At 44.0% G+C, this 27,152-nt stretch overlaps 1 protein-coding gene across 3 annotated transcripts in view; it reads right to left on the bottom strand.

Annotated features, from left to right (window-relative positions):
• Positions 1–27,152, bottom strand: part of CPM (carboxypeptidase M) — a 158,450-nt gene that overhangs the window by 23,033 nt on the left and 108,265 nt on the right. For all 3 annotated transcript variants that reach the window (XM_073555500.1, XM_073555498.1, XM_073555499.1), the window contains 3 exons: positions 16,730–16,827; positions 7,853–8,025; positions 4,088–4,272 (listed from right to left, as the gene is read on the bottom strand). In XM_073555500.1, coding sequence (XP_073411601.1) covers positions 4,088–4,272; positions 7,853–8,025; positions 16,730–16,827 — 456 coding nt within the window. The remainder of the gene's footprint in view (positions 1–4,087; positions 4,273–7,852; positions 8,026–16,729; positions 16,828–27,152) is intronic.

Below are 27,152 nucleotides of genomic sequence, written 5' to 3'. Positions count from 1 at the left end.
CCGCTCTGCTCCCTGCATCACCCCTGACTGAGCCCATGCTCCCTCCATCACCCCTGACTGACTGAGCCCCCGCTCACTGTATCACCCCTGACTGACTGAGCCCCCGCTCCCTCCATCACCTCTGACTGACTGAGCCCCCGATCCCTGTATCACCCCTGACTGACTGAGCCCCCACTCCCTGCATCACCCCTGACTGAGCCCCCGCTCCCTCCATCACCCCTGACTGACTGAGCCCCCGCTCCCTGTATCACCCCTGACTGACTGAGCCCACGCTCACTGTATCACCCCTGACTGAATGAGCCCCCGCTCCCTGTATCACCCCTGACTGACTGAGCCCCCGCTCTCTCCATCACCCCTGACTGACTGAGCCCCAGATCCCTGTTTCACCCTTGACTGACTGAGCCCCCGCTCACTGTATCACCCCTGACTGACTGAGCCCCCACTCCCTCCATCACCCCTGACTGAGCCCCCACTCCCTCCATCACCCCTGACTGACTGAGCCCCCGCTCACTGTATCACCCCTGACTGACTGAGCCCCTGATCCCTGTATCACCCTTGACTGACTGAGCCCCCGCTCCCTGCATCACCCCTGACTGACTGAGCCCCCACTCCCTCCATCACCCCTGACTGACTGAGCCCCCGCTCCCTGTATCACCCCTGACTGACTGAGCCCCCGCTCCTTGTAGTAAATATTTTCTTCTCCCATTACTAACAAAATGAGGCCCTTCATAAAAAGTTATGGCCCTATAGGTGGCAAAGAGATTACTGTAAAAAGTGTATGGGGGTGTTATGATTGAGTCACCGTAGAAGGCAGACACAAAAATAGAAGCTACGTCCAGAAAACCAGAGAAGTTGGCAACTATCAGATTGCAGACCCCTGAACCTATCAACACAACTAGCAGTAGCCGTGGGGGGTTCCTACGGTGCCCTAGACCCCTCGATCACAGCCGGAGAGCTAAATAGCCTAAAGACAGAAAAGGAAATCTAAACTGCCCCAGAGCAGACCCCAAAGTAAAAGACAGCCCCCAACATATAATGACGGTGAAGCAAGATGAAAAAACACTCACACAGATAGAAAGATAGGCTGAGCAAACGATGGGGCCCAAGCTAACTAAACAGAACAGGAAAGGAAGGTTGCTGTCTGCAATCTGCCAAAACCCTATCAAAAACATAAGCCAACAAGCTGATATGGAAAAAGACCCTGAAGCAGCTAGGCTTCAAAAACTAAATCAGCACTCAGGTATTTTCAGAAGACAGAGCTAAAGGAATTCAGCTCACCCCAGCAGGGAATGGCAGAAATCCAGAAAAACAAAGCAAAACAAAGTCAAAGCACAAATGCAAAAAGCCGAGCAGAAAACTTAGCTTTAGAAGAGCAGGAATTCAGACTGGTCTCCAAGGATCCCACAGAAAAATCACCCGCAGGGCAGAAGGGCGTCGGCGGCCTTATATCCAGTCAGTAACTCCACTCAGCCAGTCATCATCATTAGGCTCAAGTGTTTGATAATCAGGCTCACTACCTTTCTTTACCAGAAGAGGGAGTTCATCGGGCCTCAGTAGTGAAGGGGAAAATGAACTCACAACAGGGAGGGATGTGAGTGAAAGCTCTTTTGATATCAGTCTGTCATACATAAAGGATTTAGGCCCCCCCACCACTATTAGAGGGGGGCATTCAGGGGTTAGTGGTTAATACACATCAGGGGACATTTATCATTCATTTTGCACCAAAATGTAGGCACCAGCTCTTGCTATAACATTAAGAAGTGTACAACCTTATACCCTGATATTAGCGTGTGTTACCGCACAATTGGTGGTCTTGTATTTATTTCTACAAGATCTAGATGGCACTTGTAACCTTTTTTTTCTTTAAGCTGGTTGCTTAAAGTGAGTTTTGCCCCCGGTGGCCATTAGGGTCATTGCACTGTGGTGGTTTCAGTTCTAGTTTTGCCCCCGGTGGCTGTTAGGGACATTGCACTCTGGTTACTTTAGTTTAGTGAACGTGATTATGAAGCAGGTGTTATTGCTGGCTCTTACCTATAAAAGAGTGCCAGGTGGTTGCAATCACTGTTGGTGATATTGCTCATTTCCAACCAAGTCTGGTGGAGGAAGGAACTACAGAGAGGAGTTCCTGGTAACACAGTTGAGCTCTGGTGTTATAGCTTCAGGTGGAAGCTGAATTCAGGTGTCGAGCTTCAGGGGTGAAGCTGAACTTTGGTGTTGTACTCTGTTGCTGGGAGCAAGAGCAACAGAGCAGAGCAGAGCTAAGTGGTGTTATCCCTGTTTGTACCTTTCCTGTTGTGTGTTTCAGTGCAGTGGTAGGATTAGTTTCAGCACCATCCATTTCACTAGAAAGGGCTAGGTGCAGGGCGAGCTAGGGTTTTTAGGTATCCTGATCGTCGCCAGGTGCGGAACGTGCATAGGGACTGTTAGGAGTATAGAGACACTGACTCAGGGGAGTGCAGGAGGTCTCCACGTCCCCGTTCCCTATCGCAGGGCCCTCCATTGTATCGGTTTCCCTGGTGCTTCCCCTTATTATTTAATTTCGCCCTGCTGGAGGCGGTGTATCCAGATATACTTGTAATTCTGAAATTCGCCTGCTGGAAGCGGTGTATCTGGCTGCACGTTATATTATTTCAATTCGCCCTACTGGAGGCGGTGTATCCAGGGTCACGTGTGTCAGAGAAATTCGCCCTGCTGGAGGCGGTGTGTCCAGTCACACGTAACCATCACACTAGGAATGATTTTCTCTGGTGGGCCCAAGCTGCCCCAGTCCGACGCTGTATACGACCTAAAATGATGTATAAACGTGCAGACTGTGACTCCGTCAGCATAATTATAGTCAATGGCCCCATCTGCGCATATGCCTGAATCCCGTTTTGCAGGGGTTCAAACATGAGCCCCAATGGAACCACTGAACGTAAGGTAAAATGTGATGAGGACATTGTCTGCCTAATATATACAGCAGCGCTTTCCAAAAATGAGTGCTCTGTGAGGCTTTGTCAGTTATATGTTTAGTGCTGTACAAAGCAAAGGCAGCATGAAGTCCAGACAGAATCCAACAGTCAGCTGGGCTGCTCCCTTTAGCTTCTCAATAACTGACTGTGCTTGATTGGTACATTCATTGCAGGAAACAGTAAAAAACCCATATGTGGGAGCCGGTCTGGGCATCATTCCGTGAGAAATTCAGACTGCATAACACAGCTGACGGTCCCCCCCCTCAATGCAGAATTAGTAGAAGCAGCACCAGCTTCTTCTCTAGTGCACTCCAAGTTAGTACAGATGGTGAAAAAGAAACTCCTTATTTTACAGCCTTGAAGAATACTCATTCTTCTATGCAAAAAATACAGATGTAAATACAGAGTATTTTCTTAATAAACTATAAAATTTCTTAAAAAAAATAAATATTTTTTTTTCCAAGTATGAACAAATACCGGTATATATTTTTTTGTAGCAACATAGTGGTGCAGCTTTTCAGTGCAATTCTACTGTTCTATGTAACGTACGCTAAAACAAGTTTGCAAGATTATGGGCTCGATTCATTAAAGCTTTTTCACCAGTATTGTGATGTAAAAAGCTTTGAAAAATGGCATAATTATGGCGCACTAAAATATTGCAGTTTTTGTTGCATTTCACACCATTGTTGCCCAGCACTGACAAAGTGGGCAATAATTCATGACGTGCGGTAGTGTTTGCTATGCCTCAAATCTTACTCCAGTGGACACTCGAATATATATTTGGCAAGGTGCCTGCCACTTGTCCCATGCTCCTAATTCATGAAGAGTTGTGTGCCTCTTCAGGATTCAGGGGCATATGACTCCAGCCCAACTTTTCATCAAGATCGGTGTGAATAATGCCAGTCTTGATGAATCGGGCCCTATGTTAATTGATGTGGACAGCGCCTTCCCTTGTCCTCTGCAAAAGTGCAGAAGGAATCATTGTAGTCATTCTGCGGTCGGTTCCTTGGTTTTAAATACTAACACAACCTTTCTATTTTCCTGTGTTGGAGGTACATTATAGAACATATGCAATGTGCGAATTGTAGATCGCTGTATATCAGAGATCCGTGAGACATAGATAAATAGACTCTTACCATTATACGAGTTATCATACGGATAGCTGGCGACCATAGCACCACCATGGAAATTAGCAGAGAGCACAAAACTTTCATTGGTGATCCAGTCTATAACGGCTTGTGTTTCTGGCTGGATCAGATCCGTGTTCTCTTCAAATGCATCAGGAAAATTCCTGTTCAGATCATAGCCGTTTGTATTCATCCTAAATATTGAAATTTGAAGGTATAAATTGAATGCAGAATTACAAAATTTCTTCAGATGTGAAAATATAATGACATCAAGTCTAGTACCTTTCTTGTGCAACACACTGCATATATGACATAAATACAGGGAACTGCAAAGTAGAGATGAGCAAATAAATGTTTGGAAAACGATCACTGAATCCGAATATGCCATATTCAAGCCATATTTGTACCATATTCGTGCCAATTTTATGTTTGATCGTTTCCTAACATATTCGCTCATCTGTACTCCCATTGTCTCCAATGGCGTTTGGCAATGTTCGGCGAATATTGCAAATACGCGATCATAATCCGAACCGAATATTGCAATATTCATTGATCTCTACTCCACAGCAATGTATTTCTTCTGACGTCTAATCACTTTGCACAATACAGTGTCTCCGGAAAGTCATGGTGCACTTTTGACCAGTCACAGGAAAGCAACATAAGATGACACAAATGTGAAATCTGCACCAAATAAAAGGAAAACCATCCCAGTTTCTGTAGGATGATATGGCAGCATGTGCACATGCACAGATAATGACGTAACACCGAAAACAGAGAATCACAGACGTTATTCACTCTGTTACACCAGACGTCCTCACCGGTGTGTGGCAAGAACTTCACTATCGTTTGGATGTGTGTAGGGCAACAAATGGAGCCACATCGAGCGACACTGAATAGGTATGAAACTGGGAGAGGTTTTCTCTTATTTGGAGCAGATTTCACATTTCTATCGTCTTTTGTTGCTTTTCAGTGACTGGTCAAAAGTGCACCATGACTTTACGGACACACTGTAGGTCAGGACCCTATCAGAACAGTGAAAAGGTTGTGCCCCAGTATTAGCAAATCATCTTCAAGATCATATATGAAACCTAGTGGTACATTGTATAATAAATTCTTATTCTAGCAGGTGTTTCAAGACCTTTGGGAAGATAGGGATATTCCTTTCTATGGATTTATGCCATGAATGTCTAATACAGGCTGGTGCAAACTCTGGGACTCGCACTTATTTCCAGAATCGTGGTTCCCAAACTCTCTGAAGAGGAAACTGTTGGATTTGCATCCAGATGTAGAGTAAACACGGAAAGGTGATCATGCATGTACTGGGTCTGTTCATTCACTCTAAAAGCAACAAGCCAGAGTTTGGGTATTGTTTTTCAGCGCTGGAGTGGCGCCTTAAATGTAAGCCCCCTGCCGCTGTTCTTATACTCCCTTTCAGGCGGATTCACCTTTTACTGACACCACTCAGGTCCAGCGGTGCCATCTTGTGCTCGTCACTTCTGACTGACCGGAAGTCAGAAGCTACGTCACAAGTAGTGATGAGCGAACATACTTGGATAATGTCTTATCTGAGCATGCTCGGGTGTTATCCGATTATCTTGGGCATGCTTGTGTATTATGTTCATGTCTCTGCGACTGCATGATTTGCGGTTGTTAGATGGCCTGCAGCACGCCTTAGAAAATATAAAGGTGTTTATTCAGCCCATAGGGCTATGTCCCCATTCAGTACGACGTTTCGGTCCAGAAAGGGTGCGGACTTTTCTCAAGTCCTTTCTGGACCGAAACGTCGCACTGAATGGGGACATAGCCCTATGGGCTGAATAAACACCTTTCTATTTTCTAAGGCGTGCTGCTTTCCATTTTTTATGGATGTTTTAAAGGTTTGGTATATGCCTGGGAGCGTGCACCCACTTTTTTCCTCTTTTTTTATCTGTGCTGCTTTTTCATTCCTTCATCGTGTTAGACGACCTGAACATGTGGGGATTCACTAGCAAACAGGCAATCGTCACGTGTGTTCAGGCTTTCTAAAAGCCACAAATCATGCAGCTGCAGGGACTGGAACATAATATACGAGCACGACCAGATGCTCACATAACACCAGAGCATGCTCGGATAAGATGTTATCCCAGCACGTTCGCTCATCACTAGTTACACGGTCTCAATGCAAGTCTTTGAGACCCAGAATGAGACCACAACGAGGCTCTCACAGAGATGTATTGAAAAGTGACCTCCATTGTGCTCCTTGAAACACTGGAGCTGTTGACAGGTCACTTTAGCTGATGACCAACGGGAGCGACACTGGAAAAGGATGAAAGCGGCGACAGCTGAGTATATGACCGGGGACAGGAGAATTACATTTTAAGCACCACTCTAGCGGTGCAATAAAAAAAAATGCTGGCGTGGTGCTTTAAGGGAGGTACAATAGGTATTCTTGCTTCTTCATAGCAATAGGTTTGAGAAGTGGGATACTTTCCTATTAGACATTTATGGCCTGTGGGTATGCCAGTCAAATATCTTGCATATTTAAAGTCATTTGAGATGTATCATTATCTCAGATCCAGAAATATTGCTAGAAATGAACTAGCCAAGGCAGAGTGGCGTGTCGGCTCCACCCGGGGTACTGAAGGATATGCCCCACCAGCTCTACCTAGCTTTGTCTATGCTCACTTCATCAAGCATATAATGGTTGTAGACAGCCTATAGATGCACCTTGCTTAAGTTAGAGAGAGAGAGAGGTGCAAGGTGTTATTTGAAAACCGTAACCATATAACCTAGGTGTATTGTATTTTTCTCCAATCTTTGATTTACTAATTATTGAAATATTGGTAGAAGCGAGCTATCTATTATATACTTCTATTTACATCAGTGTTACAGTGGGGAAAAAAGTATTTATTCAGCCATGAATTGTGCATGTTCTCCCACTTAAAAATATGAGAGAGGCCTGTAACTGACATCATAGGTAGACCACAACTATGAGAGTCAGGCTGGGATCACATATGCGAGAAACACGGCCGAGTCTCGCATTTTAATACCCAGCACTGCCGTGGCACTCGGGAGCGGAGCGTGCGGCTGCATGTATTACTATGCGGCCGAACGCTCCGAACCGAGTGCCGGCGGCAGTGCCAGGTATTAACCATGTGAGACTTGGCTGTGTTTCTCGCATGTGTGAACCCGGCCTCAAAATGAGAAAATAAATCCAGAAAATCACCTTGTCTGATTTGGAAAGATTTATTTTGCAAATTATGGTGGAAAATAAGTATTTGGTCACCTAAAAACATGCAAGTTTTCTGGCTGTCCCAGACCTGTAACTTCTTCTTTAAGAGGCTCCTCTGGCCTCCACTCATTACCTGTAGTAATGGCACCTGTTTGAACTTGTTATCAGTATAAAAAAGACACCTGTGCACACCCTCAAACAGTCTCACTCCAAACTCCACTATGGTGAAGACCAAAGAGCTGTCGAAGAAAATTTTTTATTGTACATCTTGAAAATTTTTAAAAAAACATGGATGAAAAATAGATCCAAACAAGGAACCTAAAAAAGGTGGGTATGAAGTACAATGGATGGTGGCTACAATGAACAATGCAACTGAATACAGATTTTACACATGAATTGAGAATTTTGAAAGTGAAAGATCAGTCCAGGAGGAGAAATAAGCAGATCTCTCTAATAAAATATATTACAAACAAGTTTTTCATTTTCATGCGTACTATTGGTGTATGAAATAAAAATTTAAATGGCGGTTACTCTTTAAACACTAAAATGTTTGGGCTACTTGCCTGCCATTAACAGAGACACAGTCAAGAACCGTTGAAGCTTCAAAGCCATCTGGGTTCATTGATGGCATAATATGTATTCTGGTATTGGTTATCAATTTTGTAATATTGTCATCATTTTGATAATTTGTCAGGAGGTAGTCAATCAGATGGAGAAGTATCTCTCTCCCCACTGGCTAGATTAAACAAGACAAGAACATATATTTAAAAATCCTATATCACTTTATTTACTTATTTTGACCAATTGGTGCCATTTAAGTCTAAATTTTATAAAGAGGTTTTCTACTTCAAACAATTGGTGTATATAGGTAGGATATGCATAAAGATATGATTTGTGGGAGTTTGACCATGAAGGCTAAGAGAGTTGGCTCTCCCTTAAAGGGGTTATGTTATGAAAATAACTCCTTTCCTTTTGTTCTGTAAGACAGGAGAGGAGATGAAAACAGGGGTCCATGGGCTGCATCATGCTGTCTGCTGCCTGCTCACTCACGCTGCCCGCTGTCACTGCTCTCTGCAGCTGATGCAGACAACGGTGAATACATTGGTGGAGGAGCGACCGCCGGCCCCTTCTTCAACCAATCAGCATGTGAGACAGGTGACGTGATTACGTCATTTCATCGCATCAGTTGTACAGTCTGGAGAGTCAGTGCATCGGAGACAGTTGCAGATCTCTGTGGGAATGGGAGGTATGTGGTATTTTTTTTCATGTGTATGGGATGTTTAATGTACATAGGAGGCTATGTGGGGGCCCATACTGTATATAGGGAGGCTATGTGGGGCTCATGCTGTATATTGGAGGCTATGTGTGGCTCATACTGTATATAGGAGGCTATGTGGGGCTCATATTGTGTATAGGGGGCTCAAACTATAGCAGAGACTACTGTATATGGTCTCATACTGTATATAGGAGTGTGAAGTTCAACTCACATATAGGAGGCTATGTGGGGCTCATGCCATATATAGGGAGGCTATGAGGGGCTCATGCCATATATAGGGAGGCTATGTGGGGTTCATACTGTATATAGGGATGCTATGTGGGGCTCATATTATATACCCGAAGCTTTATCAGGCTCATACTATATATCGGAGGATATGTGGTGCTTATCTAATATATAAAGCTCAAAGTGTCAAAGTGTGTATGTATGTGTGTGTGTATGTGTGTGTGTATGTCCGGGATAGGCATCCGCACCGTCGCAGCTACAGCCACAAAATTTGGCACAGTCACACGTCTGGACCCCGAGAGCGTCCTAAGCTATGTTGTGAGGTGAAATTTTAACCCCGCGCATTCCAATTCACCAAACAATTTTGCCCCTGTCTACATAATGGGGAAAAAGTGTGTGCGCGTCAAGCCCCGCCCCTCATTATGATGTCATAATGCTCCTATCTACATAATGGGGAAACAGTGTGTGCGTATCAAGCCCCGCCCCTCATTATGATGTCACAATGGTTGCCATGGCGACGCTGATGTCATCAAGCCCCGCGGCTCATTATGATGTCATAATGGTTGACTATGGGATGGAGGATGTGTGATGGGTATATGGGCACTGGACTGTGGGATGGAGGATATGTATGATGGGTATATGGGCACGGGCCTATGGGATGGTGGATATGTATGACGGGTATATGGGCACGGGACTATGGGAGGATGTGTGATGGGTATATGGGCACTGGACTATGGGATGGAGGGTATATATGACAAGTATATGGGCACGGGACTATGGGATGGAGAATATGTATGACGGGTATATGGGCACGGGACTATGGGATGGAGGATGTGTGATAGGTATATGGGCACTGGACTATGGGATGGTGGATATGTATGATGGGTATATGGGCACGGGACTATGGGATGGAGGATATGTATGATGGGTATATGGGCATGGGACTATGAGATGAAGGATGTGTGATGGGTATATGGGCACTCGACTATGAGATGGCGAATATGTATGATGGGTATATGGGCATGGGACTATGGGATGGAGAATATGTATGATGGGTATATGGACTTGGGACTATGGGATGGAGGATATGTATGATGGGTATATGGGCACGAGACTATGGGATGGAGGATAATTATAATTTGTTATAACTAACCACAGTTAGTTACTATGCCTGGGCAGCGCTGGACTCTTCAGCTAGTACTGTATATAGGAGGCTATGTGGGGCTCATGCTGTATATAGGGAGGCTTTTTAGGGCTCATGCTGTATATAGGGTGGCTATGTAAGGCTCATACTGTTTATAGGGAGTTGAGTGGGGGCTCTTATGGTATATAGGTGGCTGTATGAGGGCTCATACAGTATATAATGGACTGTGCAGGCTCATATGGTATATAGGGGGCTGTGCGCGGGCGCATACGGTATATAAGGGGATGTCAGCATACTTAAAGGAAACCTGTCATGCCTTTTTTTGCTATTAAACTGATCCCAATGTCTTGTTAGTGATCCACATTGCATCACTAACATGTTTTTCTCAAGCAAAATGTCCCAGTATTTATAGCAAAAAACAGTTTTTATACTTTGAGGATTGCCCCACATACCATCTGTTTCAGTCATAGGGGTGGGGATCTCTAGCTTTCCAATCACGTTCAGTGAAATACCTTTTTAAATTCTCCACACCCATCACAATCATAATTCCTTCCCTTCACTGCTTCCTACGTCACCGAAAACTCTCAGCAGATTCCAAGCCTGGACAATGACTTTCAGCTTTCCGGGCATGCGTACTGAATTTGGGTGTACGTCCCAGCTTAATTTCTGTATATAGGGGGGGGCTATGTAGGGACTCATACTGTATATAGGAGGCTATATGTGGGCTCACATTGTATATAGGGAGCTATGTGAAGGTTTTTATTGTATATAGAGAGGTTATAGGGGTGCTCACACTGTATAAGGGGGGCTATATGACGGCTCATATTGTACATAGAATCATAGAATCGTAGAGTTGGAAGGGACCTCCTGGGCCATCTGGTCCAACCCCCTGCTCAAAGCAGGATTCGCTAAATCATTCCAGACAGATGTCTGTCCAGCCTCTGTTTGAAGACTTCCATTGAAGGAGAACTCACCACCTCTCGTGGCAGCCTGTTCCACTCATTGATCACCCTAACTCACCCTAACTGTCAAAAAGTTTTTTCTGATATCTAATCTGTGTCTCCTCCCATTCAGGTTCATCCCATTGCTTCTAGTCTTTCCTTGTGCAAATGACAATAAAGATGATCCTTCTACAATGTGACAGCCTTTGAGATACTTGTAAACAGCTATTAAGTCTCCTCTCAGTCTTCTCTTTTGCAAGCTAAACATTCCCAAATTATGCAACCTTTCCTCATAAGACAGGGTTTGCAGACCAGTCACCATTCTGGTCGCACTTTTCTGAACTTGCTCCAGTTTGTTGATGTCTTTTTTAAAACGTGGCGCCCAAAACTGGACACAGTATTCCAGATGAGGTCTGACCAAAGAGGAGTAGAGGGCAATAATGACTTCACGTGATCTAGACTGTATGCTTCTGTTAATACATCCTAGAATAGCATTTGCCTTTTTGCTGCTGCATCACACTGTTGACTCATATTCAGTCTGTGATCTATTAGTATACCCAAGTCTTTTTCACATGTGCTGCTGCGTAGCCCTATTCCTCCCATTCTGTATATGCTTTTTTCATTTTTATTGCCCAGATGTAGTACTTTGCATTTTTCCCTGTTAAAAACCATTCTGTTAGTTGCTGCCCACTGTTCGAGTTTATTTATATCTTTTTGAATCCTCTCTCTTCTCTAGTATTAGCTATCCCTCCTAGCTTTGTGTCATCAGCAAATTTAATCAGTTTATCCTCAATTCCTTCATCTAAATCGTTGATAAAGATGTTGAACAATACAGGGCCCAGGACAGAGCCCTGTGGTACCCCACTTGAGACATTCTTCCAACTGGATGTGCAGCCATTTACGACCACTCTTTGGGTCCGATCACTAAGCCAGTTATGAATCCACCTAACAGTGGCCTTGTCCATTCCATACCTAGTCATTTTTTCAATAAGGATTGTGTGAGATACTTTGTCAAATGCTTTGCTGAAGTCAAGATATACTATATCTACAGCATTTCCCTGATCCACCCAATCCGTGATTCCGTCATAGAAGGAAATTAAGTTAGTCTGGCATGACTTATTAGTTAGAAACCCATGCTAACTCTGTTTAATCACTTCATTCTTATCCAGGTACTGACATACATGTTGTTTAATAATTTGTTCAAAAATCTTTCTGGGTATAGAAGTCAGACTCACCGGCCTATAGTTGCCTGGGTCCACCTTCTTCCCCTTTTTGAAGATAGGAACAACATTTGCTCTTCTCCAGTCTTCTGGGACTTCTCCTGTTCTCCAACAAGAATTTTCAAAGATTATGGAGAGGGGTTCAAAAATTTCTTCTGCTATCTCCTTCAGTACTCTGGGGTGTAATTCATCTGGACCTGGAGACTTGAATTCATTTAGGTTAGCTAAATGTTTCCTCACTATCTTTCTGTTTATAGATATCATGGATTCTTCTATTCCCTTAATAGGACAGTGAAGAATAGTTGATTTTACATTTTCTTTCTGAGAGAAAACAGATGCAAAATAGGAATTTAAAAGTTTGACCTTCTAAACATCCTGTCTTACCATTTCATCATTTTCATCCTGTAAAAATCCTATAGCATCTTTGACTTTTCTTTTACTTTTGACATATCCCCAAAATCCTTTATTATTGCTTTTGACATCTCTTGCAAGCCTCAATTCATTGTCAGCTTTAGATAATCTGATTTGTGCCCTGCAGGTTCTGCAGACAGCATTATATTCTTCTTTAGATATGCCTCCTTCTTTCCATTTTATAAACATTTCTTTCTTCCTTTTTAGCATGTGCTTAAGTTCTGTGTTCATCCATCCTGGTTTCCTTAAATGCTTCCTATTCTTTCCTCTTTTCAGAATTGTTAACAATTGTGCTTTGAGAATTTCATTTTTCAAGATTTCCCATCCTTCCTGGACATTTTTGTCTTTAAGGATATCCAGCCACTGGATTCCTCCAATTCTCTTTCTGAATCCCTTAAAATCTGCCTTTCTGAAATCTAGCCTTGACGTCTGAGTCTTCACAGGTCTTCCTCCTCTAGTTATCCAAAATTCTAAAATAGCGTGGTGTGTTGTGAGTTGTGAGTTCATTTTCCCCTTCGTCATTGAGGTCTGGTGAACTCCCTATTCTGGTAAAGGAAGGTAATGAGCCTGATTATCAGGCACCTGAGCCTAATGAGGATGACTGGCTGAGTAGAGTCACGGACTGGATATAAGGCTGCCGACGCCCTTCTGCCCTGCGGGTGATTTCTCTGTGGACTTCTAGGATACCAGTCTGATTCCTGCTCCTCTAAAGCTAAGTTTTCTGCTTTGCCTGTTAGCATTTGTGTTTTGTTTTTGTTTGCCTTGCTTTTCTGGATTCTGCCATTCCCTGCTGGGGTGAGCTGAATCTCCTTTTGCCGGTTGCTCTGTCTTCAGAATATTCCTGAGTACTGACATAGCTTTTTTGAAGCCTAGCGTCTTCAGGGCCTTTTTCACTGTCAGTCTGTTGGCTCTTATTTTCATAGGGTTTTTCACGGATTGCAGACAGCAGCCTTCCTGTCCTTTCCTATCTAGTTAGCTTGGGCCCCGTCTTTGCTCAGTCTATCTTTCTGTCTGTGTTAGTGTTCTTTCTTCTTGCTTCACCGTCATTATATGTTGGGGGCTGCCTTTTGCTTTGGGGTCTGCTCTGGGGCAGTTCGGATTTCCCTTTCTGTCTTTAGGCTATATAGTCCTCCGGCTGTGATCAAGGGGTCTAGGGCATCGTAGGAACCCCCCACGGCTACTGCTAGTTGTGTTGATAGGTTCAGGGGTCTGCAATCCGATAGCTGCCAACTTCTCTGGTTTTCTGGACTTAGCTAGCATTCCTGTTTTTGCCTCCTACAGTGACTCATTCATAACAGTGGTGGCTACCTCCTAGGGTCCCAGTCACTCTTACCTCCTCAACCATTTCTTCCCTGTTTATAAGGATTAGATCCAAGGTAGCAGTTCCCCTTGTTTTCTCCCCTACCTTTTGGAAGATAAAGTTGTCAGCAAGAGAGAATAAGAATTTCCTTGACCTGTTAGTTTTGTGTTGTGAGTTCATTCTCTGGTTCACCAGTTGTGAGTTCTCCTTCTAGACTCCCTCTGGTGGTAACAGGAGGTAGTGAGGTTGATTTGATCGGTGGAGATCTGCCACCTGAGAATGAGGATGACGATTGGACCTCAGGAGTCTCAGATTGGATTTAAGACAGCCGATGCCCTATTCAGTTGCTGGTGATTCCTTCTGGCTTGTCAGCTCTTGGTTTTCAGCTCTGTTCCAGTCATCTAAAGCTAAGTTTTTCTGCTAATGTTCACACTTGATTTTGTTGGTTTATTCAGTTTTTTGTGTGGTCAGCCAGCCCCATCTGGGGGCTGTGCTGAATTTCCACTCTTATTTATCAGTATTTTGCCAATTTGCTTTTTGTCCCTTACTAGTTCGGTTTCTTTTTGCTCTGTCTCAGAATATTTCAGAGTGCTGATATAGTGGGAGAAGTCTAGTGACTCCAGGGTTAATTTTGCTATCAGAAGTGTTGGACATTATTTTTGTAGGGTTTTTTGCAGGTTGCAGACAGTGTCTTTCCTTTCCTTTCTAGTTAGTTTGGGCCCCATCGTTTGCTCAGCCTATTTTCCTGCCTGTGTTTGTGCCTTCATCTTGTTTCACCGTCAATACATGTGTGGGGGTTATCTTTTCCTTTGGGGTCTGCTCTGGGGCAGTTAGTTTTCCCCTTTTCATGCTTCAGGCATATTTAGTCCTCCGGCTGTGACGAAGCATCTAGGAACATCGTAGGTACGCTCCACGGCTGCTGCTAGTTGTGTGGTAGGATCAGGGATCTGCAATCTGCATAGTTAACAACCTCTCTGGTTTTCTGTGACTTAGCATGTTTAGGTTTTTTCCTCCTCGGTGACACATTCATAACAGTTTTGCCTGAGAGAGATTCCCAACAAATGTCAGGATAGTTGAAATCTCCCATGACAACTATGTCATATTTTTTGGAGAACTTGGCCATTTGATGCATAAAGAGTTCATCCATATCTTCAGCTTGCACAGGCGGCCTGTAGTAAATGCCTACAATGGTGTCCTTTCCATTGTTCTGTCCTTGTATTCTTACCCAAACAGTTTCCACAGAACTCCCGGTCTCTGAAGCTTCAATCTCTGTGCAGATATGCGCGTTTCTAACATACAATGCGACACCTCCTCCTCGTTTATCAAGTCTGTTTCTTGCAAATAAGTTGTATCCTTCTAGTCTTGTATTCCAATCATGTGTATTGTCCCACCAAGTTTCAGTGATTCCAATGACATCATATTTCTTTTCCTGCGTTAGTAGTTCCAGTTCTTCTTGTTTGTTGCCCATGCTTTGTGTATTAGCATAAAAACATTTTAGTTTGTGATTGGTTTCTCTTTCTCTAATATTTTTATTATTTACATTCTTTTGTCTTTGTTCTTTCCTCCCATTTCTAATAGCAGAGTTCTCAATAACATTTGTCAGGTGTATGGCTTTTTCTGGCCTTTTGCTTCCCTTCCCACCTTGTTCTAGTTTAAAGCTCTCCTGATGAGTGTAGCAAGGCGACTTCCAAATACATGTTTTCACATTCAGAGGATATGTGGGGACTCATTGTGTATAGGGGGCTATGTGGGTGCTCATACTGTATAGAGGGGGCTATGTTGGGGCTCATACTATATATAGGGAGATTATGTGGAAATAGTATAAATTGAAACTCAAAGTTTACTAGAAAGTTTCATACATTTTCATTTTACAGGTATGTGAAAAATGATGATTGAATGGATGCAATAATGTTAGGCATATACGGTATATAACATAACATTCAGATATCAATACAGAAAAGATGCAGGTGCACATCTGGTAGTGGACATTGTAATGCTGTAAAATCTGTATAAGTACTTTTTTAACTTTACATATATAACAATAAACTTATGATTTTTAAGCAATGCATGCTGCCAATATTAAATTAGCATTAACAGTGTGTTCCTTCTTGCCACTGACTTTCATTGTGAAAATCCAGTATCTATTTGTTTTATTGTATGATGTACTTGTACTATGATGAGCATAAGGCAATAGCATATGACATTCTACGGTTATGTAAAGATATACAGTGTGTTCTACCAGCTTTCCACTAGATGTCACTGTTACTAGATAGTAGCCTAGCTAGCTTGAAAAAGAAGCCCTTGTGATCTTACGGTACGTGCACACGCTGCGGATTGGGGTGCGGATTTGGCCGCGTAGATTTTGTAAAATCCGCAGGTAAATCTGCAGGTCAAAAGACCTGCGGTTTTACCTGCGGATTAGCCAGCGGTTTTGCCCTGCGGTTTTTTATCTCCACAATGGAGCAGATGGCAAACCGCAGTGGAATCCCCAGAAAGAATTGTCAATTCTTTCTGCGATTTAGAAACCGCAGGAAAACCGCGCGGAAAAATCCGCACAGTCTGCACTGCGGTTTTTAATATCCATAGGATATTATGGTACTGTACACCGCAGCAAAAACTGCTGCGGATCCGCAGCGGCCAAATCCGCTGCGGAACCGCAGCAGAATCTGCAGCGTGTGCACACACCCTAACACTACTGTTACTAACCAGCAGCTTCCTCAGCAATGCACAGACATGTTATAAACCGTTACCAACTGTAACAAATGCAATGAAATATTAATATATTTCTGTTTATTAATTTCATTATTCACCAAGTCAGAATTTTCAACACTTACCTAGTATCCAATTTTCCTGTTCCAAATAATGAGATTTAAAGTGAAAGCAGTTATTTATAGATTATAAGATCCTTACAGGAGACACATACCTCATTTCCATGCATATTTGCAACATACTTAAATTCAGGAATTCCAATTGTATGCTTTTTTGGGTACTTCCCCACAACCAAAACCCAAAGATCTCTACCTATAGAAAACAGTACATAAAAACATGTTATAAATATAAAATATTTAACATTTCTTGTAGTAGTAATGATAATAATGTAACCATAATTTACTAGAAGAGAAGTGAGAGCGTTCCCTTGACTGCCAGTGCAAGTAAATCAATACTGAGGGGCACAGAGGCAAAGCTTGAGGTTTCAATATAAATTCCATTAAAATCGTCTGACTTGTCAGTTTTGGTAGCACTAGATTACCAACTAATGTGTAATATATTGGGAAACTAAAAGATTTGGCAATTTTTGTTCTTTCGGGAGATCAGCCACCACCAAAAGTGTCATAAATGTTTTGTTTGGCTGAGCATGAGAACTTTCATGCATGTCCGTGGACAAAACAAAACAGGTACTGCCTGAGGAGCCCATTAGTTGAAAAGACACCTTTTGCATCTCTTCTACTGGTGCCCAGTGCCGCCATCAGGGTTTACTGCCTTACTGTTGTATGGGGCCCAGTGAGCAGAAGTAAAGAGGGGGCCTGGACTCAGAGTATGATGAAGCATTTTGCCATTGGCAATGCACATCTCGGCACCAGGGGCCTTCCTGGAGCCCCACAGAACAGCTGTGCTGTGCTGTGCTGGTGACAGCACGTACGTGAATGAATTGAGAGTGGATTGTGGGGAAAGCAAATAATGATGAATTAAGACTGGGAGATGGGGGAAAGTAAATGATGCTATATTGAGGCTGGGGGACACCAAATGATGAATTTAATTGGTCCAGCCATGATGTGATGGTATTGGTCCCTTGTAAGTGGTATTATTGGTCATTTAAAAAATTGTTTGTGAAACATTCCATTAAAGAAAAATAAATAAAAATGTACCTAAAACGAGCATTTACATTTTAAGAAATGTTTAATAGGTTAGAGTAGAGTAGGGTGCTGCCAAAAGAGTCTACCATATCATGGTGGAAGGCTTAAAAAATCTTCTATCCAAAACAAATGCTGCTGGCTATGTGTGTGATCTGTTGTTCAATGAGAATGGTTAATGTGCGATTGGTGAGAACGTGCTGCAGAAGTGGAGATTTTCCAAGAGTGGCTGGTGGGACTGTGAAAGGTTCGAGGGGAGGAGGCGGAGCTTTGGTGGAGCCTAGGCGGAGTCTCAAGGGGAACCCAAAAAAGTTTCCAGTATGGGGCCCTGAAATTACTGGTGGCAGCCCTGCTGGTGCCTGTTGCACAGTTGAATGCCCAAAAAACTGAAGTCAGAGACTATCATACCATTTGGTACTTTATGGACTGGGATCAATAAAGATGAGCCTATCCAGAAAGCTTGGCACACTGTAAACTATTTTAAAGGGGCTAACCACTACTTGGACAACCCCTTATTAAATTCTCTATCAACCATTGTAAAATAAATGTGGCTGCTAATGGGCTACTTTGCTAACTCTTCCCTTGGACAAAACCTGGACATCCAAGGGAAGTGTGAGATCTGTAACTCATTAGCGGCCACTGATTGACTGCAGCACTCATGTAGCATAGCATAGAACCTGCAGCGGTGTGAGAGGAAAGTACAGGTTATTTTTATTTCACAATGGCGAATACAGTATTTAAGGATGGGTTGTCAAAGTTTTGGACAACCCTTTACCGATACTTATGGCTAACCAGAAAATACTTCTTTATGAACTAGGAGAGGATACCCATCAGGACAATTTGCAGCAACTTTGAGACTATTCTGTTGTAGACTACTGAGTAAGGGACAACCCCTTCTTAAATACTACATTGCCCAATGTAAAAATAAAATATCTTAGACACCTTCTGTACCAGCACCATTCTATTGATGTCATGTCTCCCGAGACTTGTGTCACACTGTTATGCCACATGAGCTCTGCAGCCAATCAACCACCATTTTTGGGCTACTATGCTCTCACTTCTTTCAAACAAACCTCGGACTTCAGATGGATGTGACAGCACAGCAGTCCTACTGTAACGTCAACTGAGCCTCAGGAGTCCCGGCCCTGACATCACAAGAGTGGCACTGGTACTGGAGGTGAGTGTAAGGTGTTTTTATTCTATACTGGACATTGTAATATTTAAGAAGGGATTGTCTGAGTAATGGATAACCCCTCTAATGTGTGTTCGACTCAAAACAGATTTACGCCTATCCCTATCCATTCACTTTGTCCCCATTCCACCATCCCCTATCAATGGTCACATATTGAGTGACATATGCAGCTTTATTGAAATGTTGGGACAGTGTCGTATGTATATAGCAGTACATCACATACATTATTCAACAACGATTATTGTAAATAAATCAATTTTAATCAAAATCAGTGATACAGATATCCCTAGTTAATTTTTAACGTTCTCTAATGGGCTGGCTTATGTGACAGCTTTCTGTAAGTGGCGCTAGAAAGCCAAATTTTTTCCTTACTGAATTGAATTATTTTGAACTCTTAACATTTTTTTTTTTTTATATTTTAAAGGGATGACCAGAAGTTGAGGCATTTTTGCAAATGGATTTCGTTGCAAATTTTGCTCCATTTGACTTTTACAGGCTGTCTGTTTCCCTGTACATTCAACTCTAATTTAGTTTGTGGCTGCATTTCTATTGGAAGAAGCTAATGGACTGGTCTGTGACATGCTCTTCCCTCCATAGCCATTTTTTAGACACAAGTGCTGGTCAGTTTTCGAGGAAAGCTGCACTAACAAGTAAAAGTGCTCGACCTCTTTATCTGAGACTCCGTCACTGAGCTCGTTCTGACAGTAACAGGAAATGTTTTAACTTTTTTATCTCTATTTTTCTGAGCTCCTTTCAGCTGATTTATGGCCAAAGACTACACTGAAGTTGAATGTGCAGAGAATCTGTTAGGCATCAGGTTCCGGTCGCTGCACAGCAGGAATCCCGAGCCTTACATTAGGCAGTCTCCCATTCCTCTCTGGCCGCACAGATGGCTGCTCAGCAGACTCATCGATCCAGGCGCTCTGCTCATACCAGCTTTGTAAGCTTGGTTGCTGCTGCCACCTCTGATCCAGCTATAGCAACGCATGCTGGTTAGCAGCGAGCTACTCCAGGGACTAAGTCCTCCTTTCGGTCCACTGAGCATGCCCGTGGGACGATCTCTCATTGGAGATCGGAGGTCACATGCTCAGGTTCTTCTCCAGCTCGGATTGGACCATCAGAAGGTTCAGGAAGGTCCCGGAAGGATGCTGCTATAAAAGAGCCGCATGGCCATGCGCTAGTATAGATTCTTGTTATTATGTGTGTGAGTGAAGATGGATGCATGAGACTGGTGACTGACTTATTATGATACCCCTCCCTTGGATATTACAAATGTGGTTAGGGTATTAGTAGTCAGAGTCAGCGCCAGCAGTGGCCTAGTCTATGTGCCACAGAGCATCCCCCTCTCCACACGAGCGTTAGCGTCACACAGTGCCATTCAGCGCAAGGCACCTTTGCACCGCACTAGCAGCCACGTTCCTTATAGCGGTGCCGTGCGCAAGTTAAGCGCTTTCCTCCGCTCTGGAGGTTAGTGGCGTCTGCCGAGGCAGTGCAGTGCACACCCGATGCAATTAGTATTCACTGTTGCACTTCCTGATGCCGCAGCTGCGGTGTCGAGCACTAATGGGTCTAGAAGGACTCTACCCAGCGTCTCAGGGGCAGAGTCCTGTGACCATACACTAGTGCTCCTATAGCCGAGCTCTGTGAGCGCAAACAGGCTCCGGCGTTTATGTTGCAGCGGCTCTGTGGAGTAACAGAGTTCGCTCCTACACACACCGGGTCAGTGGTTACCCGCCGGTGTTTAGTTAGTGCTCCGCCATTACCGAGCAGCAGTTTAACATCTCTGCACGGTGGACCCCAGGCTGCGAACGCACCTCATTGCCATTTTATTATTTGGTGCGTTCCGTCAACCTAACAGAAACAAAGAGCCTGTAAAAGCAAAATGGTGCACAATTTCTAATGAAACCCAGTAGCAAAAATTATTTTTAGCCCAAGATACATGTATTTAATTTAAATGAAAAAAATTGCTCCAAAGGTGGCCAAACCCTTTAAAATACGTGCTGCTTCCTGTTTCCTACAAGAGACATTTGGAAGTATATTCCATAGCCTGACTAACTGGTTAAAGGGAATCTGTCACCCCTTTTTTCGAATATGAGCTGCCGGCATAGACAATGGGGGCTTATCTACAGCATTCTGTAATGCAGTAGATAAGCCCCCGATGTAACCTGAAAGATAAGAAAAATGAGTTAGATTATACTCACCGGGGGGCGGTCTGGTCCGATGGGTGTCGCGGTCCGGTTCGGCACCTCCCATCTTCTAACAATGACGTCCTCTTCTTTCCTTCCTGTCGCAGCTCTGGCGGGAGAGGTCCAGCGCCTGCGCACTGCAGTATTCTGCTTTGCCCTCAACAGGGCATAGCAGTGCACCTGCGCCAGAGCCACAACAGGAAGGAAAGAAGAGGACGAGAAGAAGATGGGAGGTTGCCGGACCGGACCGTGGCACCCATCGGACTGGACTCCGGGGTGAGTATAATCTAACTCTTTTTTCTTATCTTTCAGGTTACATCAGGGGCTAATCTACAGCATTACAGAATGCTGTAGATAAGCCCCTGATGGCGGTGCCGGCAGCTCATAGGCGAAAAAAGGGGTGACAGATTCCCTTTAAGTCTGTTATGATAAAAATACACTCATAAGGCAGATTGCGTTTCAAAGGGAAATCTGTGACTGTGGCGCTAGTCACTACTCACAGAATAAGACTGGGTAGTTAAGAGGTCCGAGGTCAAAAAGCCTAAAGAGTACATCATAGACAGAGAGATGAGAAGGCGTAGTCAGGAAACAGACCAAGGTCAATATTCCAACAAGGTAGCAGATCACGACGAAAGGGTAAGGCAAACAGATGGTCAAGACAAAATCCTAGGTCGAGCAGCAAAGATCAGAATTCCAGACAAGGAGCACAGATCAAGTACACACCTAAGCAAAGCTACAATTGGCAGCAATCAAATGCAGAGAGCCTGGTTAAATAGCCAGGTAAGTATTCTGTGCAAGAGACACATGGATGAAGCCCCCACATATCCTGGTCCTGATTGGACAGTTAAACTGTCACTCCAGACATTGACAGCTCAGCATGCCCCATTCCTAGATTGGTTGTCAGAACAGTCATTCACTGTACCCAGATACTCAGATAAGAGGAATCGTGATAGTTACCAGGTTACTGCTACCTCACCTTAGAGCAGCATAATGTAGGAAAAGAGAATCTTATTTCAACAATATATTAGTAAGCTTACTGACTGCAGAAGAGTTTTTAGATGTAGCATAGCTCACAAAGCTAACCCACCTACACCCTTGATTAGCAGCCTTTTGGGTACAATATACATCAGGGTCAGGCAGATTAACTTTTCTGTGGCCCCTGGGGTAGATTCCCAGGGACCGCAGTGCTTCGGCTGGAAGCCGCGTTTGCTGGCTGCTGACCTGTTAAATCCCCAGTTGCACTGCTCAACACTGTGTGCACATGCATTGAAGGATTACATCCTCACAGGCCAGTGCCAGCGTGAGGACGTACTTTGTGGGCAGAATTAGTGTGTCCCGTCCCACACATGAAGAGAGCAGCAGCAGCCCCACTTTCCCCAGTGATGTTTATGCCCCCCACAGTCCCCACTGATTTATATGCACCCAGTCCTTCCCAGTGATGTCTATGCCCCCAGTTCTCCCCAGTGATATCTATGCCTTCAGCCCTCCCCATTGTTGTATATGACCCCCAGGCCATCCTAGTGACGTTTATGCTCCAGCGTTCCCCTGTGATGTCTATGCACCAGCTCTCCCAAGTAATGTATATGCCCCCCAGCCTCCCCAGTGATGTATATGCCTCCCAACCCTCCTCCGTGATGTATATGCCTCCAGCTTCCTCAGTGATGCCTCCCAGCCTCCCCAGTGATGTACGAGTATATGCCCCTTAGCCTCCCCAGTGATGTCTATGCCCCCCAGTCCTCTATAGTGATGTCTATGCCCCCCAGTTCTTCCCAGTGATGTCCATGCCCCCAGTCCTTCCCAGTGATGTCTATGCCCTTCCAGCCCTCTCCAGTGACATCTATGACCTCCCCAGTGATATCTATGCCCCAAGCCATCCTCAATGATGTCTAGTAACTCAGCTCACCAGAGTAATGTCTATGTCCCTCAACCCTCCCCTTCAGGCCTCCCCTGTGATGTCTATGCAGCCTAGCCCCCCCCCAGTGATGTCTATGCTGCCTAGCCCTTCCCAGTGATGTATATGTCCCATCATTCCTGAGTAATATCTATGCACCCAGCCCTCCACAGTGATGTAAATGGCCCCCAGCCCTCCACAGTGATGAATATGGCCTCCTGTCTACCCCAGTGATGTCTATGCCCCCATCACATCCCAGTGATGTCTATGCCTCCCAGCCCACATCAGTGATGTTTCCCCACCCGTTATACATCGACAGTATGCTGCTAATCAGTGCTGGGGGCCTTGTTGGACCAGGATACACATGAGCTGTAGACCTATCGTTTTAAAACACACTTAAAGTGAAACAACAGGACACAGCATAAAAGTGACACATCCCTGGTATCAGTGTCTCAGTCCGTACCTCATGCTGCCCCAGATTAAATAGCAAAATCTTGCTGACAGATTCACTATAACCTCAGGTACCATCAGCACCCACACCTGAACAATTTCACTAGATGCGGTTTCATTTTTTTTACCTTGGCATTTATAATGACTTACCGTATATACTCAAGTATAAGCCGAGCTTTTTAACACATTTTTTTGTGCTGAAAAAGCCCCCCCCCTCGGCTCATACTCGAGTGAGGGTCCCAGAAGATGGAGGGAGAGCGGCAGCGGCAGAGGGTCCAGGAGGCAGGAGCCGGCTGCTGCGGCTAAAGCCTGTGCCCGCTGCTAAAGAGAAATGAATATTCACTTCGCTGAAAGTGAATATTCATTTCTCTTTAATAACGGGCACAGGTGTGGAGGGCAGTGAATATTTATTCTGGCACCGGAACAAGATGCTGCGAGGGAGCGCAGGAATGGTAAGTAGGATGGTTTATTTTTTTTAATGTCTTTCTGATGGGGGCCATTCATACTACGATAGGGATGAGGAGCCATCATACAAGGATAGGGGCGAGGAGCCATGCAGACCAGGATAGGGATGAAGAGTCATGCATGCGAGGATAGGGATGAAGTGCCATAATGTATACCAGAATAGGGATGAGGGAATCATGCATACAAGGATAGGGCTGAGGAGCCATGCATACCAGGATAGGGATGAGGGGACCATATATACCAGGATAAGGATGAGGAGACCATGCATACCAGGATAGGTACGAAGAACCATGCATACAAGGATAGAGATGAGGAGCCATGCATACCAGGATAGGGATGAGGAGCCATGCATACCAGGATAGGGATGAGGGGACCATGCAAACCAGATTAGTGATGAGGGAGCCATGCAGACCAGGATAGGGATGAAAGGGTCATGCATACCAGGATAGGGATGAGGAGGACATGCATTCCAGGATAGGAATGAGGAGCCATGAAGACCAGGATGGGGATGAGGAGCCATGCATACCAGGATAGGGATGTGTGTACCATGCAGACCAGAATAGGGATGAGGAGCCATGCAGATCAGGATAGGGATCAGGTGCCATGCAGACTAAGATGGGGATGAGGGAGCCATGCATACCAGGATAGGGGTGAGGAGGGCATGAATTTCAGGATAGGGATGAGGAGCGATGAAGACCAGGATGGGGATGAGGAGCCATGCAGACCAGGATGGGGATGAGTGTACCATGGAGACCAGGATAGGGATGAGGGAGCCATGCATACCAGGATAGGGATGAGGAGCCTTGCAGACCAAGATAGGGATGAGGTGGCCATGCATACCAGGATAGGGATGAGAGGGCAATGCATACCAGGATAGGGTTGAGGCAGCTATGCATGCCAGGATAGAGATAAGGGAACAATGCATACCAGGCTTATGCTCGAGTCAATAAGTTTTTCCATTTTTTTGTGGTAAAATCAGGTGCCTCAGCTTATACTCAAGTATATAAGGTAAGTATTTTTTTTCTTTCATTGACATGGATAAATTATTGATGGTAAAAGGACAATTTCTATTCATACCATCTTGTTATTTTTCTCCATTTTTTTTTCTTTCATTCATCACTGTGTAAGGGGAGGCCAGGACTGTAGTCAAGGCTAGAGACACTGAAGCATCTGTGTCCCGACCTTCCTTCACAGAAAACTGTATTCCACGTCTACGTGTACCTGCGTTTCCTGTTTCAGGTCCCCCTGGGTACTTCCCAGGCGGCAACAGCCCTTCTTCCAGGCGACCCACAGTAATGGAGACACAGTCCAAGATAACTTGAAAATTCACTTTACTTACAACTTCACACCTTAAATCCACAGTTGGCACATCATGGAATTCACGTGTTTCCTCATCTTTCCCTACTTTGCTGACGCTTCTGTGCGCCATATGTCCGGACTGGACCGTCTTAGACTGCTCCCCAGATCATTCCTGGCCTAACCTCGCCATGATGACAATTCCTTCTGCCTGTTTTGCCCCTGACTCGAAATCATCAGCCACCCAGTTTGGTTGCCTATGGAAAAGCATCCGGCTTGTCTGTACCGTTCTCTTTGAAGCTCCAACTTCCTTCAACTCCTCACTCCAACCGACTCCTGCCCTAAAGGCGTCCGCTCAGGCTATGAGTCGTCACATCTTTCGTCTCCTGTACTGGTCCACTGCGATGATGCCCAGTGGCCATGGATAACGTGGGCTGCAGCTATTTAACGTTGCGTGGCTGCCGAGCCGTCCGGGCCTATAGTCCATGTGGACACTTTGTGCACCCTGGCCACATCCAACTTAACTTCCTAAAAACTCCTGTCTTACCACCCGGTAGCCCCTCCTATTTTAACCCCCTACAAACTAGCTATGATCTATTCTAACCGTGTACACTTCTATGCCCCCATCTAGTGGCCCCCAAAGAAACTACACTTACCCTTAGCTATGAGAACTATAATACTAAAGTGCCCCCTCTAATGTCCGAAGGGTGCACTTTACTTTCCCTATCTTACACAGTATTATACTACAGGAACATAACGCATATACAACATTTGTATATAAAATGGTAACACTGAAAAGAGTGTGGCAGTACCATTGACTATGCGGGATAATACATATTTTACATGTAGCAGTACCACCAAGTATTAACAACGACATTACAATAACTAACATATGTAAACGGTTACACATTAAGAACCATTAGGGGAGCAGAGCAAGGCGTTAATCCTTTGTCACCCCCTTACAACTGAACTAAATGAAGTGTGAATATTAAAAGTATAGATTGTCACAGTCATGGAGATACCTATGGAGTTTATTTGATTGTCATTATTAAATATGTATTCTATATTTTGTGCGCACAATATTTTTTGACTTATGTTATTTCTATTTTATATAATATTGATAATTCTTTTTTGCATTTATTTTTAAGCTCTCTTTACCTACATTTAATTATTTTAACAACCATATGCTACCATTTTTCTGTGTGCCAGCATATTGTGCCTGTGCATAGAAGTGTGGACAGACACCTATTAAGGCATTTTATCAGATGCTGTCAGTAGCAAGAAGGTGTGTCATGGTGTGGTAACAAGCTATTTTTGTCATGGAACGGGAACAGCTAAGTTGTAATAATGTCAATGTAAAAAGCAACAATAGGTTGTAGAACTTTTAAAGGGCTTTTCCACCACTTTTATAAAAGCAATACTACCTATTCATAATATCACTGTAACATTATATAAAAGGTATGCACCTTCTTAATATATTTTTGGTGAAATTCTTAACACTTTTCTCATTCACCAGTCTTAATCTAAAATGCATTAGCGTAAGATTCCCCAATTAATATAATAGGCGCATTTCTGGCAGTCTTTGAACCAGAAAGTCAAATCTTTGACAAGTATGGTTTATTCTATCAACACATATCCCATTAAAAATTATGATCTGGAAGAAAATGAAGAGATCCATTAGAATATAAAACGATTTTTATAACTTCTGTTGTTACCATACACTTACTGCTGTCATTACATTCTGGGATTTGGTGCTTTCATTCCCTCAAATCCTTGCACGAAACATTATTCTAGTGGTCAGATATACAGCTGATGGGATTTAGTATAGTGGTTGCTTCATGCATTTACCTTTTTTGGGGGGAGGTTTTTGAATACACATGTGGTGCCCCTATAATAAAAGTTGCACATTTTATCCTAGGATTTCTGTACTGTCCCTTTTTAAGACATTTCCTGTTTTGGTATTTATTCTACTTTTAACAATAAAGATTTATGTTTTTATATTGTAATGGAGCTCT

This window comes from Dendrobates tinctorius, unplaced genomic scaffold (assembly GCF_039654945.1).
Source record: "Dendrobates tinctorius isolate UK_male_01 unplaced genomic scaffold, ASM3965494v1 ptg000224l, whole genome shotgun sequence".
NCBI classification, from domain to species: Eukaryota; Metazoa; Chordata; class Amphibia; order Anura; family Dendrobatidae; genus Dendrobates; species Dendrobates tinctorius.
This window is presented reverse-complemented; position numbering and strand designations above follow the sequence as displayed.